The sequence below is a fragment of the Eucyclogobius newberryi genome, unplaced genomic scaffold, assembly GCF_026437365.1.
Source record: "Eucyclogobius newberryi isolate DKJ021-1_F unplaced genomic scaffold, fEucNew1.0.hap1 SCAF_20, whole genome shotgun sequence".
NCBI lineage: Eukaryota > Metazoa > Chordata > Actinopteri > Gobiiformes > Gobiidae > Eucyclogobius > Eucyclogobius newberryi.
This window is the reverse complement of record NW_027315835.1, coordinates 16119424-16138207: the sequence shown is the minus strand read 5'-3', so window position 1 is coordinate 16138207 and position 18784 is coordinate 16119424. Positions and strand designations below refer to the sequence as shown.

Sequence of the window (18784 nt, the reverse complement as noted above, 5' to 3'; positions counted from 1 at the left end):
TGATTATTATTACTAAACCAAGTCTTTAATTACAATCTATGTACAACAAACGAGTTTAATTATGATGAAGTAGCCCATGAATCCTTGTATGGGGATATTGAGATGTGATTTACAGTAGTTAAGTCTCATTGCTCTCAAGTCAGAAATTGTGCAGTGTCTGACACCAAGAGCAGTAAATAAATACATCATGTTGTATTCAGAGAGTCTAATTAAGGACAGAGAGAAGAGGCTCAAATCAAAGTGTGTGAGCACAAAGCAAACAGCTGCTGTACTCTGCATGTCTTTGATCCACACACAACAGGGTCAGGCCCGCGTATTGTTCTAAATATGATGCATGAATATCATCACAAAAGGACATCTCCATATGGAAAACAGAACAAATGAGGAGGAGTAGCCTGAAACAACAAGCTCCATATGCTTCAATGACATCATTATGTAAATATACTGACCTCTACTGGACAAGTAGGAACATGACTCTATACGGAGTAAGGTTAAACAATGGGGCCGGGAATAAACCAACTCATTAAACTAAATAAAAGACATAACTACACTTTTCGGCGACATTTTTGACAGGTATTGATAATCAGTATGACTAGTATACTTAAAAATGTATTGTATCAAATCACAGATCACAATCACAGAAAAACATTTTATTAACATGTAGAAGATTATACTGCCGCTGTAATGTTTTCAAAAGCACTTTTCTTTTTCTTCACTTATCCTGAACACAAATTGATCAAGTGTTCCTTTTTTCACCTGAAGATGGCACTAAAGTACCATAGTATAGCTGAACAGTGAGGTCAATTATTTTTGTCCATAAATCAAAATGCATTAAAACACAGTACAGTTAACACAGTACACAATACACAATGTCTACAAAAATCTCTGAATTTATTTTTAGTTTGATTTGTGAAAGTGTTGGGAAAGGAAGGGACGGGCTATTTTAACAATTGTGTTTCAGACTGGTCAAGACATTGTTAGTCCAAACACTTCTTTATCAACAGTTTTGCACAGTTGGCGATGACATATTGAGACTGTATTCTTTCTGGAATGTAAGTCGTGTAGTCTAAAGTAACGCCGCTATGACCAATCTGATGACTGATGTGCGGTGCAGGCATGAAGGTAAAATCAATTATAAATGTGTGTTGTTCTTGCATGTGTTTATTTTCCAGAGAAAGGATTTAGGGTTCATGTTTCTACAGTGCACTCAATGCCCTTTCGGTCACTGACCCAAAGCTAAGCTTCTTTTGAGACACATTTCCAGTGTTTGAAGAGCGTTCCTTTCCCACACTGTCAGAAGCACACGAGAGGCTCCAGCTAACGGCAAAAAACTCCTCAGCGTAGAAGTCAGAGGTGAAGGCATGTCAACAGATACTTTTGACACTTCTCTGTCACATCACCAAACTCAGGTTAAGAGAAACAAAACAAACACTCACTGGTGACATGTTTTAGAAAACAAAGAAAGCTTTATATGCCTGTCATTGCTATTGAAGACAACTTAATTACACTGTATGAATAACCCTAAAGAACACAAGCTGCAATTAATAAATAGCAAAATGATACATGCACTTTTTTTCTTGTCAGTAAAACAGCAAGATTTATAATAGATTTGTTCCTTATTCAAACTCTACAGCTCACAACATACTCCAAAAATATGGTATAAATGATAGAAGTCTCAAAGATAACTGTAATCTAGTAACTGCTGATAGGCCAAGAGATGAACCCGCTTAATTGTTTCCAATGTCGAGAACGCGACGAGACACAGGTAATCATCGCAGAGGCATGCCAAATATTTATCGCCGAGCTCTTTCTGCGCTGCGCGAGTGACTTAACGCGGGTTTCACTCCGGCTAATCTGTGCTAAACCAAGCTGCCAGCTGTGGACTAAGAGTGGACAAAGTGGCCAGAGCCACACATTCTTTTGTAGAGCCACTTCTCACTCTGAAGAACAATTACGCTGAGACAGACGGGGTTAAATGCATGCATGTTCTGCAGCTGGAGCACTGCCACTTCAGCTAATCACAGACTGATGCAAGGACAGGTTTGTTAACATTGTACCATCATGAAACACATAACCACCACAAAGATATAGACCTGATAAACATGTGTGGAGCTAGAGTACATTACATTCTATATTTACATCATCCAACAATCAAGCAGTTTGGAACTTTTACAGGTGGCACGTCCCTTGAATGATTCCATGGAAATGGAAAGTAGAAACTAAACTTCAGAACGTTCCCCATGAAGAGGGAAACGTGTTATGCCTTACTGTGGAATATTGGAGCCAAAGAAACAACATTTCCATAGAAACTTGCAGGAGGCTCCTCCAGACAAAGTAAGAGTTTGTGGAGATGTTTTTCTGTTCAATAAAAACACCTCAAATTAAAAAACATGCTTTATTTTTTTATGTAGGCTAGTTACTACTGGGGCTTTAATTCAATTTGTTTTAAGCTTATGAACTTAAGTCTAGACTAGAGCTGCAACTAACCATTAATTTAGCACTCAACAAGTCAGCAATATTTTTTACGATTGGTCGACAAGTCAAACAATTATTTTGTACATTTAGATTTTTAAAATATTTTTAAAATATTTTTCTGCCAGATAAAAGGTAAAGCCAAGTATTACCATTAACTAAAATCAGAAATAGTTTGTTCTCTTTTATGCCATTTTGATTAAATGCCACAGTCTTATTTATGAAATGTCTTATTACATGTATTTTAGAGTCTGTCTAGTCCAAATAACTATCATTGAAAAAGTCAACAATTATTTGAAAAGCCAATTAGTCATAATTTTACCCAGTTAATTATTTCAGGCTTAGTCTACAAAAGAGTGAACATGGCCTTTCACATCTGTCCTGTACCAGAGAATAATAACTTAAACATGTTTGGCAGAACTACATAACACAAGCATAAAACGTTACAAGTTCAATAAAACTCGTATTTGACTTCTTTAATTCAACTCGGTAAACAACAATAAGCCAGTCTCAGATGAACTGTTCATTTAGGGACAGGATATTGGCAGGTGTCTTATCTTTAAAGCGGTGTTTAAAGAGAAACAATGGGACAAAGACATGGTTGTGTTTGTTGAAGTAATCCAGACCAGCAAATATCTTCATCTTTAAACAAATCAGCTGGGTTAACAAGCTGAGGTTTCAAAAGGCAAACAATATGCACATCAAGGAATACTTTTCATCATATGTAGTGAAGGGTATTTATGACGAGCGGACACAGACCAAACTAAAGCATGTTGGATAAAGCATGTGCACAAAACGATGTCAGACTTCTACACATGTTGTTGCCCTGTCGTGTTCAAAGATCCATTTTCACGAGTAAATACTTGTGCTTGTTTGGCTCGTCACTCAGCACCAGACGTCACTAGACACTTGATGGCTCCGGGGCCCTAATTGTCGCCCCCACAAAGGAAGTAAAATCTATCTGGTTAAGAAATGGCTTGATTCTATTGCCAGGTGTAGGCCTCCCAGCCCAGAGGGACACTATTAAACTTGCTACACCTTAACGTCTTGTAGAATTGACTGAAGGGACTAATAAAAGAGCAGTCGAAATAGATTTTCACTTTTTCCATTGTTAAAGTTGATTCTTTCCGCCTCCTGTCTCTCACACACAGCCTGCTCCTTGCTCCAGTGCCTCCTTCACACGCTCCTGTGTTCTTTGGCTCTCTTCATTACTAGTAGCAATAAACAGAGGGCCACAAGATACCTCCAGAAAACTCCTCAGTGCGATTACACAAGTATGGCTTACACCGCACTTTCAGGGTTCAACACACAGTCTGATTGTGTGTTGAAAAACAGAGCAGGAACACTAGATTTTAATTTGCCCGGCACAGGTCAAAGGTTGCTGCGTCTTTTCTACTGCTGCATGAAGCTGGAGTTGGTCCCGACCTGGGATGTTACTGCAGCGGTTTGAAGGGTTGTAAAAGTTTCTGTTCTGAGTTTTTGAGGTGAACTCCAGCCTGGTTTTTGGAGGAGGAACCTCTGGCAGCTCCGGCCTTTTCAATGGGCTCATTATTAGAGCAGCGCTGGACTGTGTTTCTACAACCACAAAGGACTCATAAAAAACACTTTGGCAAAGTCAGAATCTACTTAGTTCTCGTGGGGCCGTGTGTAATAGCGCTGACTGGAAATAGACTTCACAATATCCATACTATAATTTACAGATAGTGACATAATACACTATTTCAAATAGACCATTGTAGTTTAACAGAAAACTAGATTTTAAATGTGTTGGGAAGACCAGCGGGTGACTCCAACTCCAGTTTGCAGTCTGAGTTACAGCTGCAGCTCAACACTGAGGCATTTTTATGGAAAGCGAATAATAAAAGTAATGCCCCGACTTCTCCTCCTTGAGCCGACACCTTAACGTGGTGGAGGGGTTTGAGTGCCCGAATGATCCCGGGAGCTATGTTGTCGGGGGCTTCATGCCCCTGGTAGGGTCTCCCAAGGCAAACAGGTCCTAGGTGACGGGTCAGACAAAGATCGGTTCAGAAGCCTCTTATGACGACGACACAATCAAGGCAGTTTCACGTCGCCCGGATCGGCGTCACCGGGGCCCCATCCTGGAGCCAGGCCTGGGATGGGTGCTCCATGGCGAGCGCCTGGTGGCCGGGTCTTACCCCACGGGGCCCGGCCGGGCACAGCCCGAAAGAGCGACGTGGGGCCGCCCTCCCGTGGGCCCACCACCCGCAGGAGGATCCATAGGGGGCCGGTGCAGAGAGATCTGGGCGGCAGTCGACGGCAGGGGCCTCGGCGACCAGATCTCCGGACACAGAGACTAACTCTGGGGACATGGAATGTCACCTCGCTGGGGGGGAAAGAGCCTGAGCTTGTGCGGGAGGTTGAGCGATACCGACTAGATATAGTCGGCCTCACCTCCACGCACAGTTTGGGCTCTGGAACCCATCTCCTCGAGAGGGGCTGGACGCTCCACTTCTCTGGTGTTGCCCGCGGGGAGAGGCGGCGGGCTGGTGTGGGCTTGCTGATAGCCCCTCAGCTCAGCCGCCACGTGTTGGAGTTTACCCCGGTGAACGAGAGGGTCGCGTCCCTCCGCCTTCGGGTGGGGGACAGGTCTCTCACTGTTGTGGCGGCCTACGGGCCGAACAGCAGTGCAGAGTACCCGGCCTTCTTGGAGTCCTTGGGAGGGGTACTGGACAGTGCACCGACCGGGGACTCCGTTGTTCTACTGGGGGACTTCAACGCCCACGTGGGCAATGACAGTGACACCTGGAGAGGGGTGATCGGGAAGAACGGCTTCCCCGATCTGAACCCGAGCGGTGTTCAGTTATTGGACTTCTGTGCTAGCCACGGATTGTCCATAACGAACACCATGTTCAAGCACAAGGGTGTCCATCAGTGCACGTGGCACCAGGACACCCTAGGCCGGAGGTCAATGATCGACTTAGTTGTCGTGTCATCAGACCTCCGGCCGCGTGTCTTGGACACTCGGGTGAAGAGAGGGGCAGAGTTGTCAACCGATCACCACCTGGTGGTGAGTTGGATCCGCTGGCGGAGGAGGAAGCCGGACAGACTTGGCAGACCCAAGCGCATTGTGAGGGTCTGTTGGGAACGTCTAGTGGAGCCCTCTGTCAGTAGGGTATTCAACTCGCACCTCCGGGAGAGCTTCTCCCATGTCCCGGGGGAGGCTGGGGACATTGAGTCCGAGTGGACCATGTTCTCCGCCTCCATTGTTGATGCGGCTGCTCGGAGCTGTGGTCGCAAGGTCTCCGGTGCCTGTCGTGGCGGCAACCCCCGAACCCGGTGGTGGACACCGGAAGTAAGGGATGCCGTCAGACTAAAGAAGGAGGCCTATCAGGCCACTCTGGCTTGTAGGTCTCCGGAGGTCATCGACGGGTATCGGCAGGCCAAGCGAGCCGCGGCTCGTGCTGTCGCAGAGGCAAAAACCCGGGCCTGGGAGGAGTTCGGGGAGGCCATGGAGGAGGACTATCGGTCGGCACCAAAGAAATTCTGGCAAACCGTCCGGCGCCTCAGGAAGGGGAAGCAGTGTCTCACAAACACCGTTTACGGTGCGGGTGGAGGCCTGCTGACCTCGACTGGGGATGTCGTCGGACGGTGGAAGGAATACTTTGAGGATCTCCTTAATCCCTCAGTCACGTCTTCTGAAGAGGAAGTAGAGACCGGGGACTCGGAGGCTGGCTCATCCATCACCCAAGCTGAAGTCACTGAGGTTGTCCGCAAACTCCTCGGTGGCAGGGCTCCGGGGGTGGATGAGATCCGCCCTGAGTACCTAAAGTATCTGGATGTTGTAGGACTGTCTTGGTTGACACGTCTCTGCAACATCGCGTGGCGTTCGGGGACCGTGCCTCTGGACTGGCAGACCGGGGTGGTGGTCCCTCTGTTCAAGAAGGGGGACCGGAGGGTGTGTTCCAACTACAGAGGGATCACACTCCTCAGCCTCCCGGGTAAGGTCTATTCCAAGGTACTGGAGAGGAGAATCCGACCGATAGTCGAACCTCGGATTCAGGAGGAGCAGAGTGGTTTTCGTCCCGGTCGTGGAACACTGGACCAGCTCTATACCCTCCATCGGGTGCTCGAGGGTTCATGGGAGTTTGCCCAACCAGTCCACATGTGCTTTGTGGATCTGGAGAAGGCTTTTGACCGTGTCCCTCGGGGTGTCCTTTGGGGGGTGCTCCGGGAGTACGGGGTCCGGGGCCCTTTGCTCAGGGCTGTCCGGTCCCTGTATGACCGGAGCAGGAGCTGTGTTCGCATTGCCGGCAGTAAGTCAGACCTGTTCCCAGTGCATGTTGGACTCCGCCAGGGCTGCCCTGTGTCACCGGTTCTGTTCATAATTTTTATGGACAGAATTTCTAGGCGCAGTCAGGGGTCGGAGGGTGTCCGGTTTGGGGACCACAGGATCTCATCTCTGCTGTTTGCAGACGATGTTGTCCTGATGGCTCCATCAAACCCGGACCTGCAACATGCACTGGGACGGTTTGCAGCCGAGTGTGAAGCGGCTGGGATGAGAATCAGCACCTCCAAATCCGAGGCCATGGTTCTCGACCGGAAAAAGGTGGCTTGCCCTCTCCAGGTGGGTGGGGTGTCCTTGCCCCAAGTGGAGGAGTTCAAGTATCTCGGGGTCTTGTTCACGAGTGAGGGAAGGATGGAGCGTGAGATCGACAGGCGGATCGGTGCAGCGGCTGCAGTGATGCAGTCGCTGCATCGGACCGTTGTGGTAAAGAGGGAGCTGAGCCGAAAGGCAAAGCTCTCTATTTACCGGTCGGTCTACGTTCCTACCCTCACCTATGGTCATGAGCTTTGGGTAGTGACCGAAAGAACAAGATCGCGGATACAAGCGGTCGAAATGAGTTTCCTCCGCCGGGTGGCTGGGCGCTCCCTTAGAGATAAGGTGAGGAGCTCGGCCACACGGGGGGAGCTCGGAGTAGAGCCGCTGCTCCTCCACGTCGAGAGGAGCCAGCTGAGGTGGCTCGGGCATCTGTTCCGGATGCCTCCTGGGCGCCTCCCTCGGGAGGTGTTTCAGGCATGTCCCACCGGGAAGAGGCCCCGGGGAAGACCCAGGACACGCTGGAGAGACTATGTCTCTCGGCTGGCCTGGGAACGCCTCGGGATCCCCCCGGAGGAGTTAGAGGAAGTGTCTGGGGAGAAGGAAGTCTGGGAGTCCCTGCTCAGACTGCTGCCCCCGCGACCCGGCCCCGGATAAAGCGGCAGAAGATGGATGGATGGATGGATGCCCCGACTTCTCCCTCTCCACATATTCCTCAGCTCTACTTCTCATGTGCCAACAGTGCTCGCTCTCACACACACACAGGCTCACTCAGCTTCAGTTTGTCAGTAATATAGGCAGCAGCACCGACGCAGAATAAATCATTTTCCCCTGAACAAAGAGCCTGTGTGTGTCAGGGATGTGCGCTCGACCACTGGCATTAAACTGCTGAAATAACTTTCCTGCATAAAAAGGCCAAACATTCAATCAAGTCATAAAACTGTACTAGAACTCGCTGAGGGGACAAGTAAATCAAACAGACTCATAAAACCAGGGCTTATCATTTGCCCAGCATTATCAAATCACTGGGAAAAGTGTAACAGCAGAGATACAGTATTGCAGTGAAAAGGAATTACCGGTATGTGATATAAACTATTTCTTTTCACTTTACACTACACTTTAGCAAGAGGCGTAAAAGAGGTTCTGCTCACAATTCAGAGAGGTCTTGTTTTGTTTTGATTATATCAGAGTATGTGAAATATACAAAAAGACAAACATAGATTTATATTTAAACATACACTGCTTAATTATGGCCCGCCCCTATGACATTAAAAACACTCTTACCTGATGAAGGCGGAGGACTGATCTGAGCATGTCTCTGCGCACCCGGAGCTCCTCTGGTGCGGCGCGTGTCAGCAGCGTCCACACTTGGGCTTTAGTTGGTCTCCAGTTCTGGAAACACATAACTTTCTGCCAGTTTTCCTCTGATATGTGTCCAGATGGAAGCGTCCTGACAATAGCCCTGGTTCCTGTGCACACCGATTTCTTGACCTGATGAAAACAAACGGACACCTTGTTATAGAAGAACAAATAAAAAATTTAAAAAAAGGATTGTTTTGCACCTTTTTGTTGTTTTTGTAAAAGCGCCGGACGAGAACCGTGGAGCGTTCCTTGCGGTTCCTCTCAGAGTCCTCCTCGTCTGCCTCCTCAGCGCTGCCTTCACTGCTGCTGCTGCTCACGGCTACTTGCCCCGGGGCAGACGGGGGCAGAAACAGCTTGTCCAGCACACACTTGTTAGTCCTGGGACGTCTGTTGAGCCGCTCTAAACTGGAGTAGCCTGTGATGACGCGCTGGCGCTTGAGTTGTCCCGGGGGGAGACAGAGGCGAGGGAGATCAGGAGAACCAGTAGGAGAGGAACCCCGGGAACCAGGCTCACTGCAGGGACCGGTCCAGCTCATGTACAGAGACGCCTTAAACAGAAGGCAGGGTACATTATGCACGGCCAAAACCAAAGTCTAAACCAAAATTATCTGATCAGTGAAAGCAAATGGTGCAAAATGGCCAAAGAACAATGCAATAAATAATACATCATCTGTACACATGGGGGTGTTTTTGTATTATACTGGAAATAGCAATAATAATCTTATGGCACTCGAACTGGCTTCACACATATTATACATATAGTCATGTTTGTCCTGAAAATACATTCTACTGAACCGAAAAAGCGGGCAGGTTATTATCACGTTATAACACCAGTCACTTAATACTACTAATAATAAATAATACCTTTTACTACTGTGTATATATTCTATTTAACTTACTTTTATTTTCCTACACATGTTATTTTGCATGACCTTATTTTTGCTAGTTTTTGCAAAGTCTATACTTTTTACTATTATTTCTATACGTTTTACTATTATTTCTATACTTTTTACAATTATTTCTATACTTTTTACCATTATTAATATTATCATTACTAATATTTGTATGTTGCACCTTACCGCCAAAGCAAGTTCCTAGTTTGTGAATTGTGTTCACTGACAATGGCAATAAAACTTTTCTGATTTGGATCCTCGTGGAAATCGGTATCGAGAGTTGAGTATCAAGCATTTTTCTATGTATCGAAACCTCATTTGCAATTGTGATACTGTGACAGCATTACCCTCCACTCACACAATCGACAAGTGCAAGGACACAAAAACAGCATGCACAGGTTAAAGCTGGTCTCAGGTTTTTGATGCTCCAACAAAGGCCTGACTGTCATGATCATTTATGTCAACTTATTTTTCAAAAAAGCTGGAAAATATTTGACATCAATAATCATCATGTGTACCTTTGCTTTGCACTAGTGGGGAATGTTTTGTTCCTTTTAGTATAACAACGCTGCAGCTTGTGCTTTTTTTAACAATGCCGTATATTGTTTTACTGGGATTATCCTGCATTAGGGATATTGTGTATTTTAAATATGTTCATTCACTGTGATATTATTTCCATAGAAATATTTCTCTTAAGCACTAAACCGCTGTGGCCCAACGTGTCCTTCACTTTAAATCATTCAGAAAGCCCAGGTGAGCCCTTCGAAAGCATAGTAGACGGCCCATGTACAGTACTGCGTGTTACCTTGTTGAGGCTGAGCACGGACACAGGGAGGCTGCTGCGGCGGAGGTGGCGCTGCTTGGGATGTGGACTGGGAAATGGACCGGACATCGGACTTGTGCAAAGACCAGACCTCTTCTCTGCTGAGGAGTCCAGCTGGCCCGAACATCCAGCTGAAGCCCTCACAGAAACAGTCATGGAAATTCTGATCGCATCACTGTCCTGGTCAAGAACTCCATCTGGATTGAGTCCGTCCCCGGAGCTTGGAGTGCAGCTTAAATCTCCAGAGTACAGCCTGTTCCCGTTTGCGGGTGTGTCTCCGCCGCTGTCCAACGACAGCTTCTTGCACAAGCGCAGGGACGGGCCGCGGTGCCGTCTGGGCTGGCACAGGTCGGCAAACGGGTGAAAGTCCTGGAAGCCGCCATTCTTCGGGGCGGTGGAGGGCGGCGATGCGCGCTGAGCCACGGCCACAGCGCCCAACAGCGTCTGGGTCTTTTCTGAAGCCATCCCAGCTTTAAGGGAAATCAGTTCACCATTATGAGTATGGAGGGATATTTATGTCTTTAGGGACTGCATTTCTCCACGTGGATTTGCTGAACAGAAACAGAAGCTTGCTGCAGCTGTATAAACCACACTGTTGAGCCTGGTTCTAGTCTATTTCTCAGCTCCTCATGGTGGCACTGCAAAAGAAAAAGAAAAAGAAAGAAAACTACTTATTATTACTTATACTTATATTTTATTTATAGTCTCGCACAGAACATTTTCTCATTAAATTGAACATTGTTCTTTATTCACATCTTTGTTCACCCAAATTACTGGACAAAGCTGGGCCATTGTGACTGATGTGACTGAAATAACAGAACAGAGATTGGAGGCAGGAAGAGTGGAAAGTGACAAGGGGAAGCCTTACGTCAGCGCTGCGAGCAACTAAGCAAGCAATTAGTGTGTTCACAGATGGACAAGAATACACAGAATTTGACAGAAGTTTATAGAATTAAAATGATATGTTATTCTTCTTGCATTTTAACTATGCTGAGATCGGAAGAAGGGAAGGATTGTGGTTATGAAATTCATGAGTGACAGAGGAACCACAGCGGTTTGCATGTTTACTGTGTCATTGACCAGATGATCAGCAACAATGAAGAAGACACTGTAAAGAAACGTGACAAAAACACGTCCACTGCAGCGGCCCAAAGTGCAGAATGAGCACAGAGAGTGAGCATTTAAGAGCTGCCAACAATGCTTTGGTAACTCTCCTAATCTCTGTCCAGGTTCAGTGTCAAAACAGACCACAAACCCCACACAACACGCCCCACAAGAGCATGTGGTCCAGTGACATGATCAGAGTAAACGAACCATCAGGAAATAGAGATGTTTAGAAAGACATGGAAATGGCAAGTCCTGGTTCATCCTGGTTCAGGGTTCAGTTATAACATGTGTCTTTTAGGACAGCATGAGACGACACAGAAATATGAATAACTATGTTTAGAGGGGCGGCATGATTTGAGAACGTATGGCGATAAGATCTGCAGCGTATGTATAAAAATTAGGATTCGGTTTAATCAAAATCAATCAAATAATCCAATAAATACTTAATGTATCAAATCAATGTGTACTAGATCAGATTTAAAATAGCCAAAGCTTACCAAAATGCTGCTGAACTAAATTAAGAAGAACTAAAAACTACATTTACAATAGGCCAAGAACTACAACAAGAATATACAGGCAGCTCTCATGTTTAGTATTAAAATAACATTATCAATGTGAGTTTTAGATACAATAAGTTAAGTCAAATTAAAACAAACATGTACATTCCTTATTAACTAGTCAAACTGTCTAAAACAACAGACTAAACAAAGACAAAACAACTATTTAAAAAAACAAATCAGGACTTGACAAGGAAAATTCAGACTAAATTCTGTCCGGTTTTACATTTTGATAAATGAAAATGATAAACTGTATATTCCTGCAAGATTGAGAACCGTCATTTTTTGCAATAAGAATGATTCAATATTATGACATCGATATCAGTCTGGTGAGATATTGTGCAGCCCTACATTGAAAGTGACACTAGGGATGAAGTATTGTTTGTCGAGGACATTGATGTGTTTCCAGAATCATAACAAGGTTCGACAGTTAAACCAGTTAAACTTGATTTATCTAGATATGGCAGACAGAATGCAAAGGACTTTTAGAACAAATCTACAGACCTGATGCTTAGTCTCAAACCTTACTAGCATCTCCTACTAACTACAAACCTTTAAACAGTTTTATTGGTTCAGTTTATGATGTGGTCAGTGTACACAAGGAGCTCTGAGGCTGGGCGTGGTCAGAGCTTAGATTACACCAGTGCAACAGACAAATCACTGCCCTCCAACAGACAACAAGCTTTTCCCAACAGAAGGAGGTCGGATTGGAACGATGCAAAGATGCCACGACGGTTTAATTTGTGAAGCCTGTTTTATCACCGCCAAAGCCAAACCGTAACAGGGTCCTAAAGCGGCGGCTGTAGCTTTAACGTTTACAGCCGTGTCCAGAATAGACGAATGGAAAAGTCATCAAGATCATTTCTAAAACACGCTCATCATGTTTCCACACTCCTTCATACACTGCTGCGGAAACGACAGCGGAATACTGAAGCTGATTACGTCTGGCCTGTCGCCGTAATTACTACATTGACATATTGTGATGTACAGTAATGGAAAAAACACTTGTCGGGTCTCAATATTTATTTGTTTTGTTTGTAGATGTGTAATATTCAAGCTGTAGCGGGGTGAGGTAATAACTTATTTTTATAGATGCTACTGAAGCTGTTTAATGTGCTGTTGGTCCATTGATAAAGTGTACATTTACAAATAGGACCATGAGGATTATCCTGTGTCCGACCGACGCATAATGTAGTTTCAATTTGAGCGGTTAATGTGATATTCTCAGCCTCTTTAAAATGTGTTGTTGCGACAGGCTTTATGTACATTTGCAACAAAAAAGTAGTAAATGAAGAAGGATGTGAAAGAAGCATAAGGTTCAAGGACGAAGCTCCAACTGTCCTTTTATACGTTTATTTATGAGAGCAGAATTCACCACAGACATTTGCACAACACTGCACTGTTCATTGACGGATTATCCAATTATCGTTTTCATCTTTTGACGATTAACAGACTGATTGTCTCGGCTACGTCAGTGCCAAAAACACCCACTGTGTTTTTTGTTATCGACTGAACTGTGGCCCGGTCCGTCCGGGAAACGGCAGCGGTCCGTCCAGACTCCATCTGCGCCCGAGGCCAACAGCCCGGACAACACACACACACACACACACACACACTGTACACATCCACACACAGAGATCTACACACACACAAATAACAAACAGCACAGAGGAAACAAGGTCACAGAGACACAAGAGAACAAGTGCACTGACCAAGAAGACCCCAATCTCTTCCCCCCAACTGAGCTCAATAAAAAGAGAATGTCAATAAAGCTTTTTTATTGTGCAGTTTGTTTACCGTATCTAACAACTAAACTAAACTCAACTAAACTAGACATTATGGATGTGACAGTGAAGTGTAGTAATGTAGTTATGCTGATGCAGAATGTGACATGTGACAATGACTATAAATGGCGGTAATAAAAACAGGATTTATTTAAATGTGTATTCAGTGTTTCAAATGAGAAAACGAAAACCCTCCATCAAAAATACGATCAAGCTGAATGTTGTATCAGAGAGGTGCTTTTTGTTCAGGCATTTAAGAGGGCTTCTACCCTTTCTTTTCATTCATGAGGGATTATTTCACAACTCTCTGCTATGACTCAGCGATGACTGCAGCGTGATTACTGGTACTTTCAGCCTCACATTTGTATCTGATTTTATTCAAGGTTAAGTTTCAAAACAAGGGAGAGGGCTAACTTTTTTATTTGCAATCTAATCGAGTAAAAATGTCAATGATGTAATAGTATTGCTTTTATTTATTTATGTACTTATTTATTGCCATTTTATGTAGTTTTGTTCTTTTGATTTTACAGGCTTTAGTTTGTTTAGAAGTAATAAGATTATCTGAGCATTTATTCCTTTTTTATTTTTGGCTCGAGCCATTCCATGGAATGGAATGCGACGAGTCTGTTCTTGTCTGGTTTCTTATTCTTATTCTTATTCATGGTCATTTTGCCACAACTCTGGCATTTTTGACCCCCTGAACATTGATGAAAGTCACAGACGCGATCGGCTCGGCCCAAACTCGAATAAAATGGAGGTTGTGAGAACGCCCGTCACAACAGTGCCGACTAGTTCAAAAAAGAAAAAACATGAAACTCTTAATCTTTGGCCTAGGCACATGAGACTTGGGACAGTGATAGAGCTACCTTTGACGGAGTAAAACGCACCTGGCACCATCGCTCTATGATAAACAGGAAGTCAGCCATGTTGAATCAAAGTGGCGCTGCCAATGTCTTTTTGCATCTAAAGAGACATTGAAATTTAATAAATATAAAAAAAAATGTTATATTATATCTACCTCTGTATCTACCTGCGTTGCATCAATGAAATTTCCCCATGTGGGACAATAAAGGAATATCTTATCTTATCTTATATTCCTTACGGTCTCCGTGTAACACGCCCTCAAAAAAGGCTTGATTTCCAATTTTGCGTTTTAATGGTCTGATTGGAAATAATTAAAGGTTGAATGGACGATTTTTTTGTCCCAAATCTGAGTCATATTTCCTCATGGCGTGGACGGCCGATTAGTCCTGCCACGTATCAATCATAAAACGCACCTACCGCTCACCTGCAGCCGCGTCAGGCTCGTCCCCATGTTTCTGCGTGCCTAAGCGCATTGATCTATCATAATATAGTTCCCTCAGTGTACGGTGCAAAATGAAGACGGAGAAAGACAGTTCGAGCTGACGCAGAAGTAGACGGAAATCTACGGGAGACGAGAGATGCGATTCGATCCGTCGCGCTAATAAACAAACGCACGTGTGTGTTGTATCAGTCCACACGGGGGAGTGCGCATGCGCACTTCCGCCTGCGTCCTCAAATTGCCAAAAAATTGTCCATTGCGCCTTTAATACCCATGTAACAAATTTACTCTATAGCGCCCCCTACCCATTGTGTGAAAAACTCAACATTGTCTGATTTGTTTGAAACTCATGGTTTATATTCTCCTCGAGACGCCATTAAAAAAGGTGCATTGCATATATTGTGTATTTTCACAATTGGCCAGCAGGGGCGCAATTAATGCCTTCACTTCCTCTTTTATTTTGATGGAACATTTCCTCTTGTGCCGTGGTCTTAGCTTTAGCGTTAGCATCAGCATTAGCGGCGGGTCTCCGTTGCTAGGTGACGGAGGTACAGGGAGGAGGGGGTTTAAAGAATAAAGTCTAAAGAATAAAGTCTGAAGAACAAAGTCTGAAGAACAAAGGGTGAAGAATAAAGTCTAAAGAATAAAGTCTAAAGAATAAAGTCTAAGAGAATAAAGTCTAAGAGAATAAAGTCCAAAGAATAAAGTCTAAAGAATAAAGTCCAAAGAATAAAGTCTAAAGAATAAAGTCCAAAGAATAAAGTCTAAAGAATAAAGTCTAAAGAATAGAGTCCAAAGAATAAAGTCTGAAGAATAAAGTCCAAAGAATAAAGTCTAAAGAATAAAGTATAAAGAATAGAGTCCAAAGAATAAAGTCTGAAGAATAAAGTCTAAAGAATAAAGTCTAAGATAATAAAGTCCAAAGAATAAAGTCTGAAGAATAAAGTCTAAAGAATAAAGTCTAAGAGAATAAAGTCTAAGAGAATAAAGTCCAAAGAATAAAGTCTAAGAGAATAAAGTCCAAAGAATAAAGTCTAAGAGAATAAAGTCTAAGAGAATAAAGTCTAAAGAATAAAGTCTAAGAGAATAAAGTCTAAGAGAATAAAGTCCAAAGAATAAAGTCTAAGAGAATAAAGTCTAAAGAATAAAGTCTAAGAGAATAAAGTCTAAAGAATAGAGTCCAAAGAATAAAGTCTGAAGAATAAAGTCCAAAGAATAAAGTCTAAAGAATAAAGTATAAAGAATAGAGTCCAAAGAATAAAGTCTAAAGAATAAAGTCTAAGAGAATAAAGTCTAAGAGAATAAAGTCCAAAGAATAAAGTCTAAGAGAATAAAGTCCAAAGAATAAAGTCTAAGAGAATAAAGTCCAAAGAATAAAGTCTAAGAGAATAAAGTCCAAAGAATAAAGTCTGAAGAATAAAGTCTAAAGAATAAAGTCTAAGAGAATAAAGTCTAAGAGAATAAAGTCTAAGAGAATAAAGTCTAAGAGAATAAAGTCCAAAGAATAAAGTCTAAGAGAATAAAGTCCAAAGAATAAAGTCTAAGAGAATAAAGTCTAAGAGAATAAAGTCCAAAGAATAAAGTCTAAGAGAATAAAGTCTAAGAGAATAAAGTCTAAGAGAATAAAGTCTAAGAGAATAAAGTCCAAAGAATAAAGTCCAAAGAATAAAGTCTAAGAGAATAAAGTCTAAGAGAATAAAGTCTAAGATAATAAAGTCTAAGAATAAAGTCTAAGATAATAAAGTCTAAGAATAAAGTCTAAGAATAAAGTCCAAAGAATAAAGTCTAAGAGAATAAAGTCTAAGAGAATAAAGTCCAAAGAATAAAGTCCAAAGAATAAAGTCTAAGAGAATAAAGTCCAAAGAATAAAGTCTAAGAGAATAAAGTCTAAGAGAATAAAGTCTAAGAGAATAAAGTCTAAGAGAATAAAGTCTAAGAGAATAAAGTCCAAAGAATAAAGTCCAAAGAATAAAGTCTAAGAGAATAAAGTCTAAGAGAATAAAGTCTAAGAGAATAAAGTCCAAAGAATAAAGTCTAAGAGAATAAAGTCCAAAGAATAAAGTCTAAGGGAATAAAGTCTAAGAGAATAAAGTCTAAGAGAATAAAGTCTAAGAGAATAAAGTCTAAGAATAAAGTCTAAGAGAATAAAGTCTAAAGAATAAAGTCTAAGAGAATAAAGTCTAAGAGAATAAAGTCTAAGAGAATAAAGTCCAAAGAATAAAGTCTAAGAATAAAGTCCAAAGAATAAAGTCTAAGAGAATAAAGTCTAAGAGAATAAAGTCTAAGAGAATAAAGTCTAAGAGAATAAAGTCCAAAGAATAAAGTCTAAGAAAATAAAGTCTAAGAATAAAGTCTAAGAGAATAAAGTCTAAAGAATAAAGTCTAAGAGAATAAAGTCTAGAGAATAAAGTCTAAGAGAATAAAGTCTAAGAGAATAAAGTCTAAGAGAATAAAGTCTAAGAGAATAAAGTCTAAGAATAAAGTCTAAGAGAATAAAGTCTAAGAATAAAGTCTAAGAGAATAAAGTCTAAGAGAATAAAGTCCAAAGAATAAAGTCTAAGAGAATAAAGTCTAAAGAATAAAGTCTAAGAGAATAAAGTCTAAGAGAATAAAGTCCAAAGAATAAAGTCTAAGAGAATAAAGTCCAAAGAATAAAGTCTAAGAGAATAAAGTCTAAGAGAATAAAGTCCAAAGAATAAAGTCTAAGAGAATAAAGTCTAAGAGAATAAAGTCTAAGAGAATAAAGTCTAAGAGAATAAAGTCTAAGAGAATAAAGTCTAAAGAATAAAGTCTAAGAGAATAAAGTCTAAGAGAATAAAGTCCAAAGAATAAAGTCTAAGAGAATAAAGTCTAAGAGAATAAAGTCCAAAGAATAAAGTCTAAGAGAATAAAGTCTAAGAGAATAAAGTCTAAGAGAATAAAGTCTAAGAGAATAAAGTCAAAGAGAATAAAGTCTAAAGAATAAAGTCTAAGAGAATAAAGTCTAAGAGAATAAAGTCCAAAGAATAAAGTCTAAGAATAAAGTCTAAGAATAAAGTCTAAGAGAATAAAGTCTAAGAGAATAAAGTCTAAGAGAATAAAGTCTAAGAGAATAAAGTCTAAGAGAATAAAGTCTAAGAATAAAGTCTAAGAGAATAAAGTCTAAGAGAATAAAGTCTAAGAGAATAAAGTCCAAAGAATAAAGTCTAAGAGAATAAAGTCTAAGAGAATAAAGTCTAAGAGAATAAAGTCCAAAGAATAAAGTCTAAGAGAATAAAGTCTAAAGAATAAAGTCTAAGAGAATAAAGTCTAAGAGAATAAAGTCCAAAGAATAAAGTCTAAGAGAATAAAGTCTAAGAGAATAAAGTCTAAGAGAATAAAGTCCAAAGAATAAAGTCTAAGAGAATAAAGTCTAAGAGAATAAAGTCTAAGAGAATGAATGCAGTGTCGCGCGGGTGGCGAGACCCATCATCGCCGCTGCCGAGGCCTAAATGTATTATTACTATGGTGGTCCCTCTGTTTCTGACCAGCACTTTGGAAACAGTTTGTAAAATGTATATAAATAAAGTGGATTGGATTGAATTATTATTTATGTCAGTAAAAGCATGTGGTTTGGAGTCAAACTGTGAAAATCAAATTGTGACCTCATTCTACCATTTTGGGGAAAATGCCATATTGTGATTCAATAATGATCCATTTATTGCAATTTTATGCTCTCAGTCCTACCTGTCAGCCATTTTCACTCTCTGATGGTTTTAACCACTCAGAGATAAAGCTAATATTTATATTTACATTTTAAAGGCTGCACAAAGATACTAGGTGTAAATGAATTGAGATCAAATTGAAATCGGGAGCTGACTCCAACAAAATTGTAATTTACTTTGTTTGACATATTTCCAGTTACTATCAGGACTACAAGAAGTAACACAAAGTCAAAAGACTGAGT

At 41.9% G+C, this 18784-nt stretch overlaps 1 protein-coding gene across 4 annotated transcripts in view; it reads right to left on the bottom strand.

Annotated features, from left to right (window-relative positions):
- plce1 (phospholipase C, epsilon 1) overlaps nt 1-10658 on the bottom strand; it is a 59849-nt gene extending 49191 nt beyond the window's left edge. For 3 of the 4 annotated variants that reach the window (XM_072456245.1, XM_072456243.1, XM_072456244.1), the window contains exons 1-3: nt 10091-10658; nt 8593-8940; nt 8315-8521 (exon numbers count right to left, since the gene is read on the bottom strand). In XM_072456245.1, the coding sequence (XP_072312346.1) occupies nt 8315-8521; nt 8593-8940; nt 10091-10573 (1038 nt within the window). In that variant the 5' untranslated portion in view covers nt 10574-10658. The remainder of the gene's footprint in view (nt 1-8314; nt 8522-8592; nt 8941-10090) is intronic. The other variant, XM_072456249.1, reaches the window with a different exon arrangement.
- Between the last annotated feature and the right edge of the window lie 8126 nt (nt 10659-18784).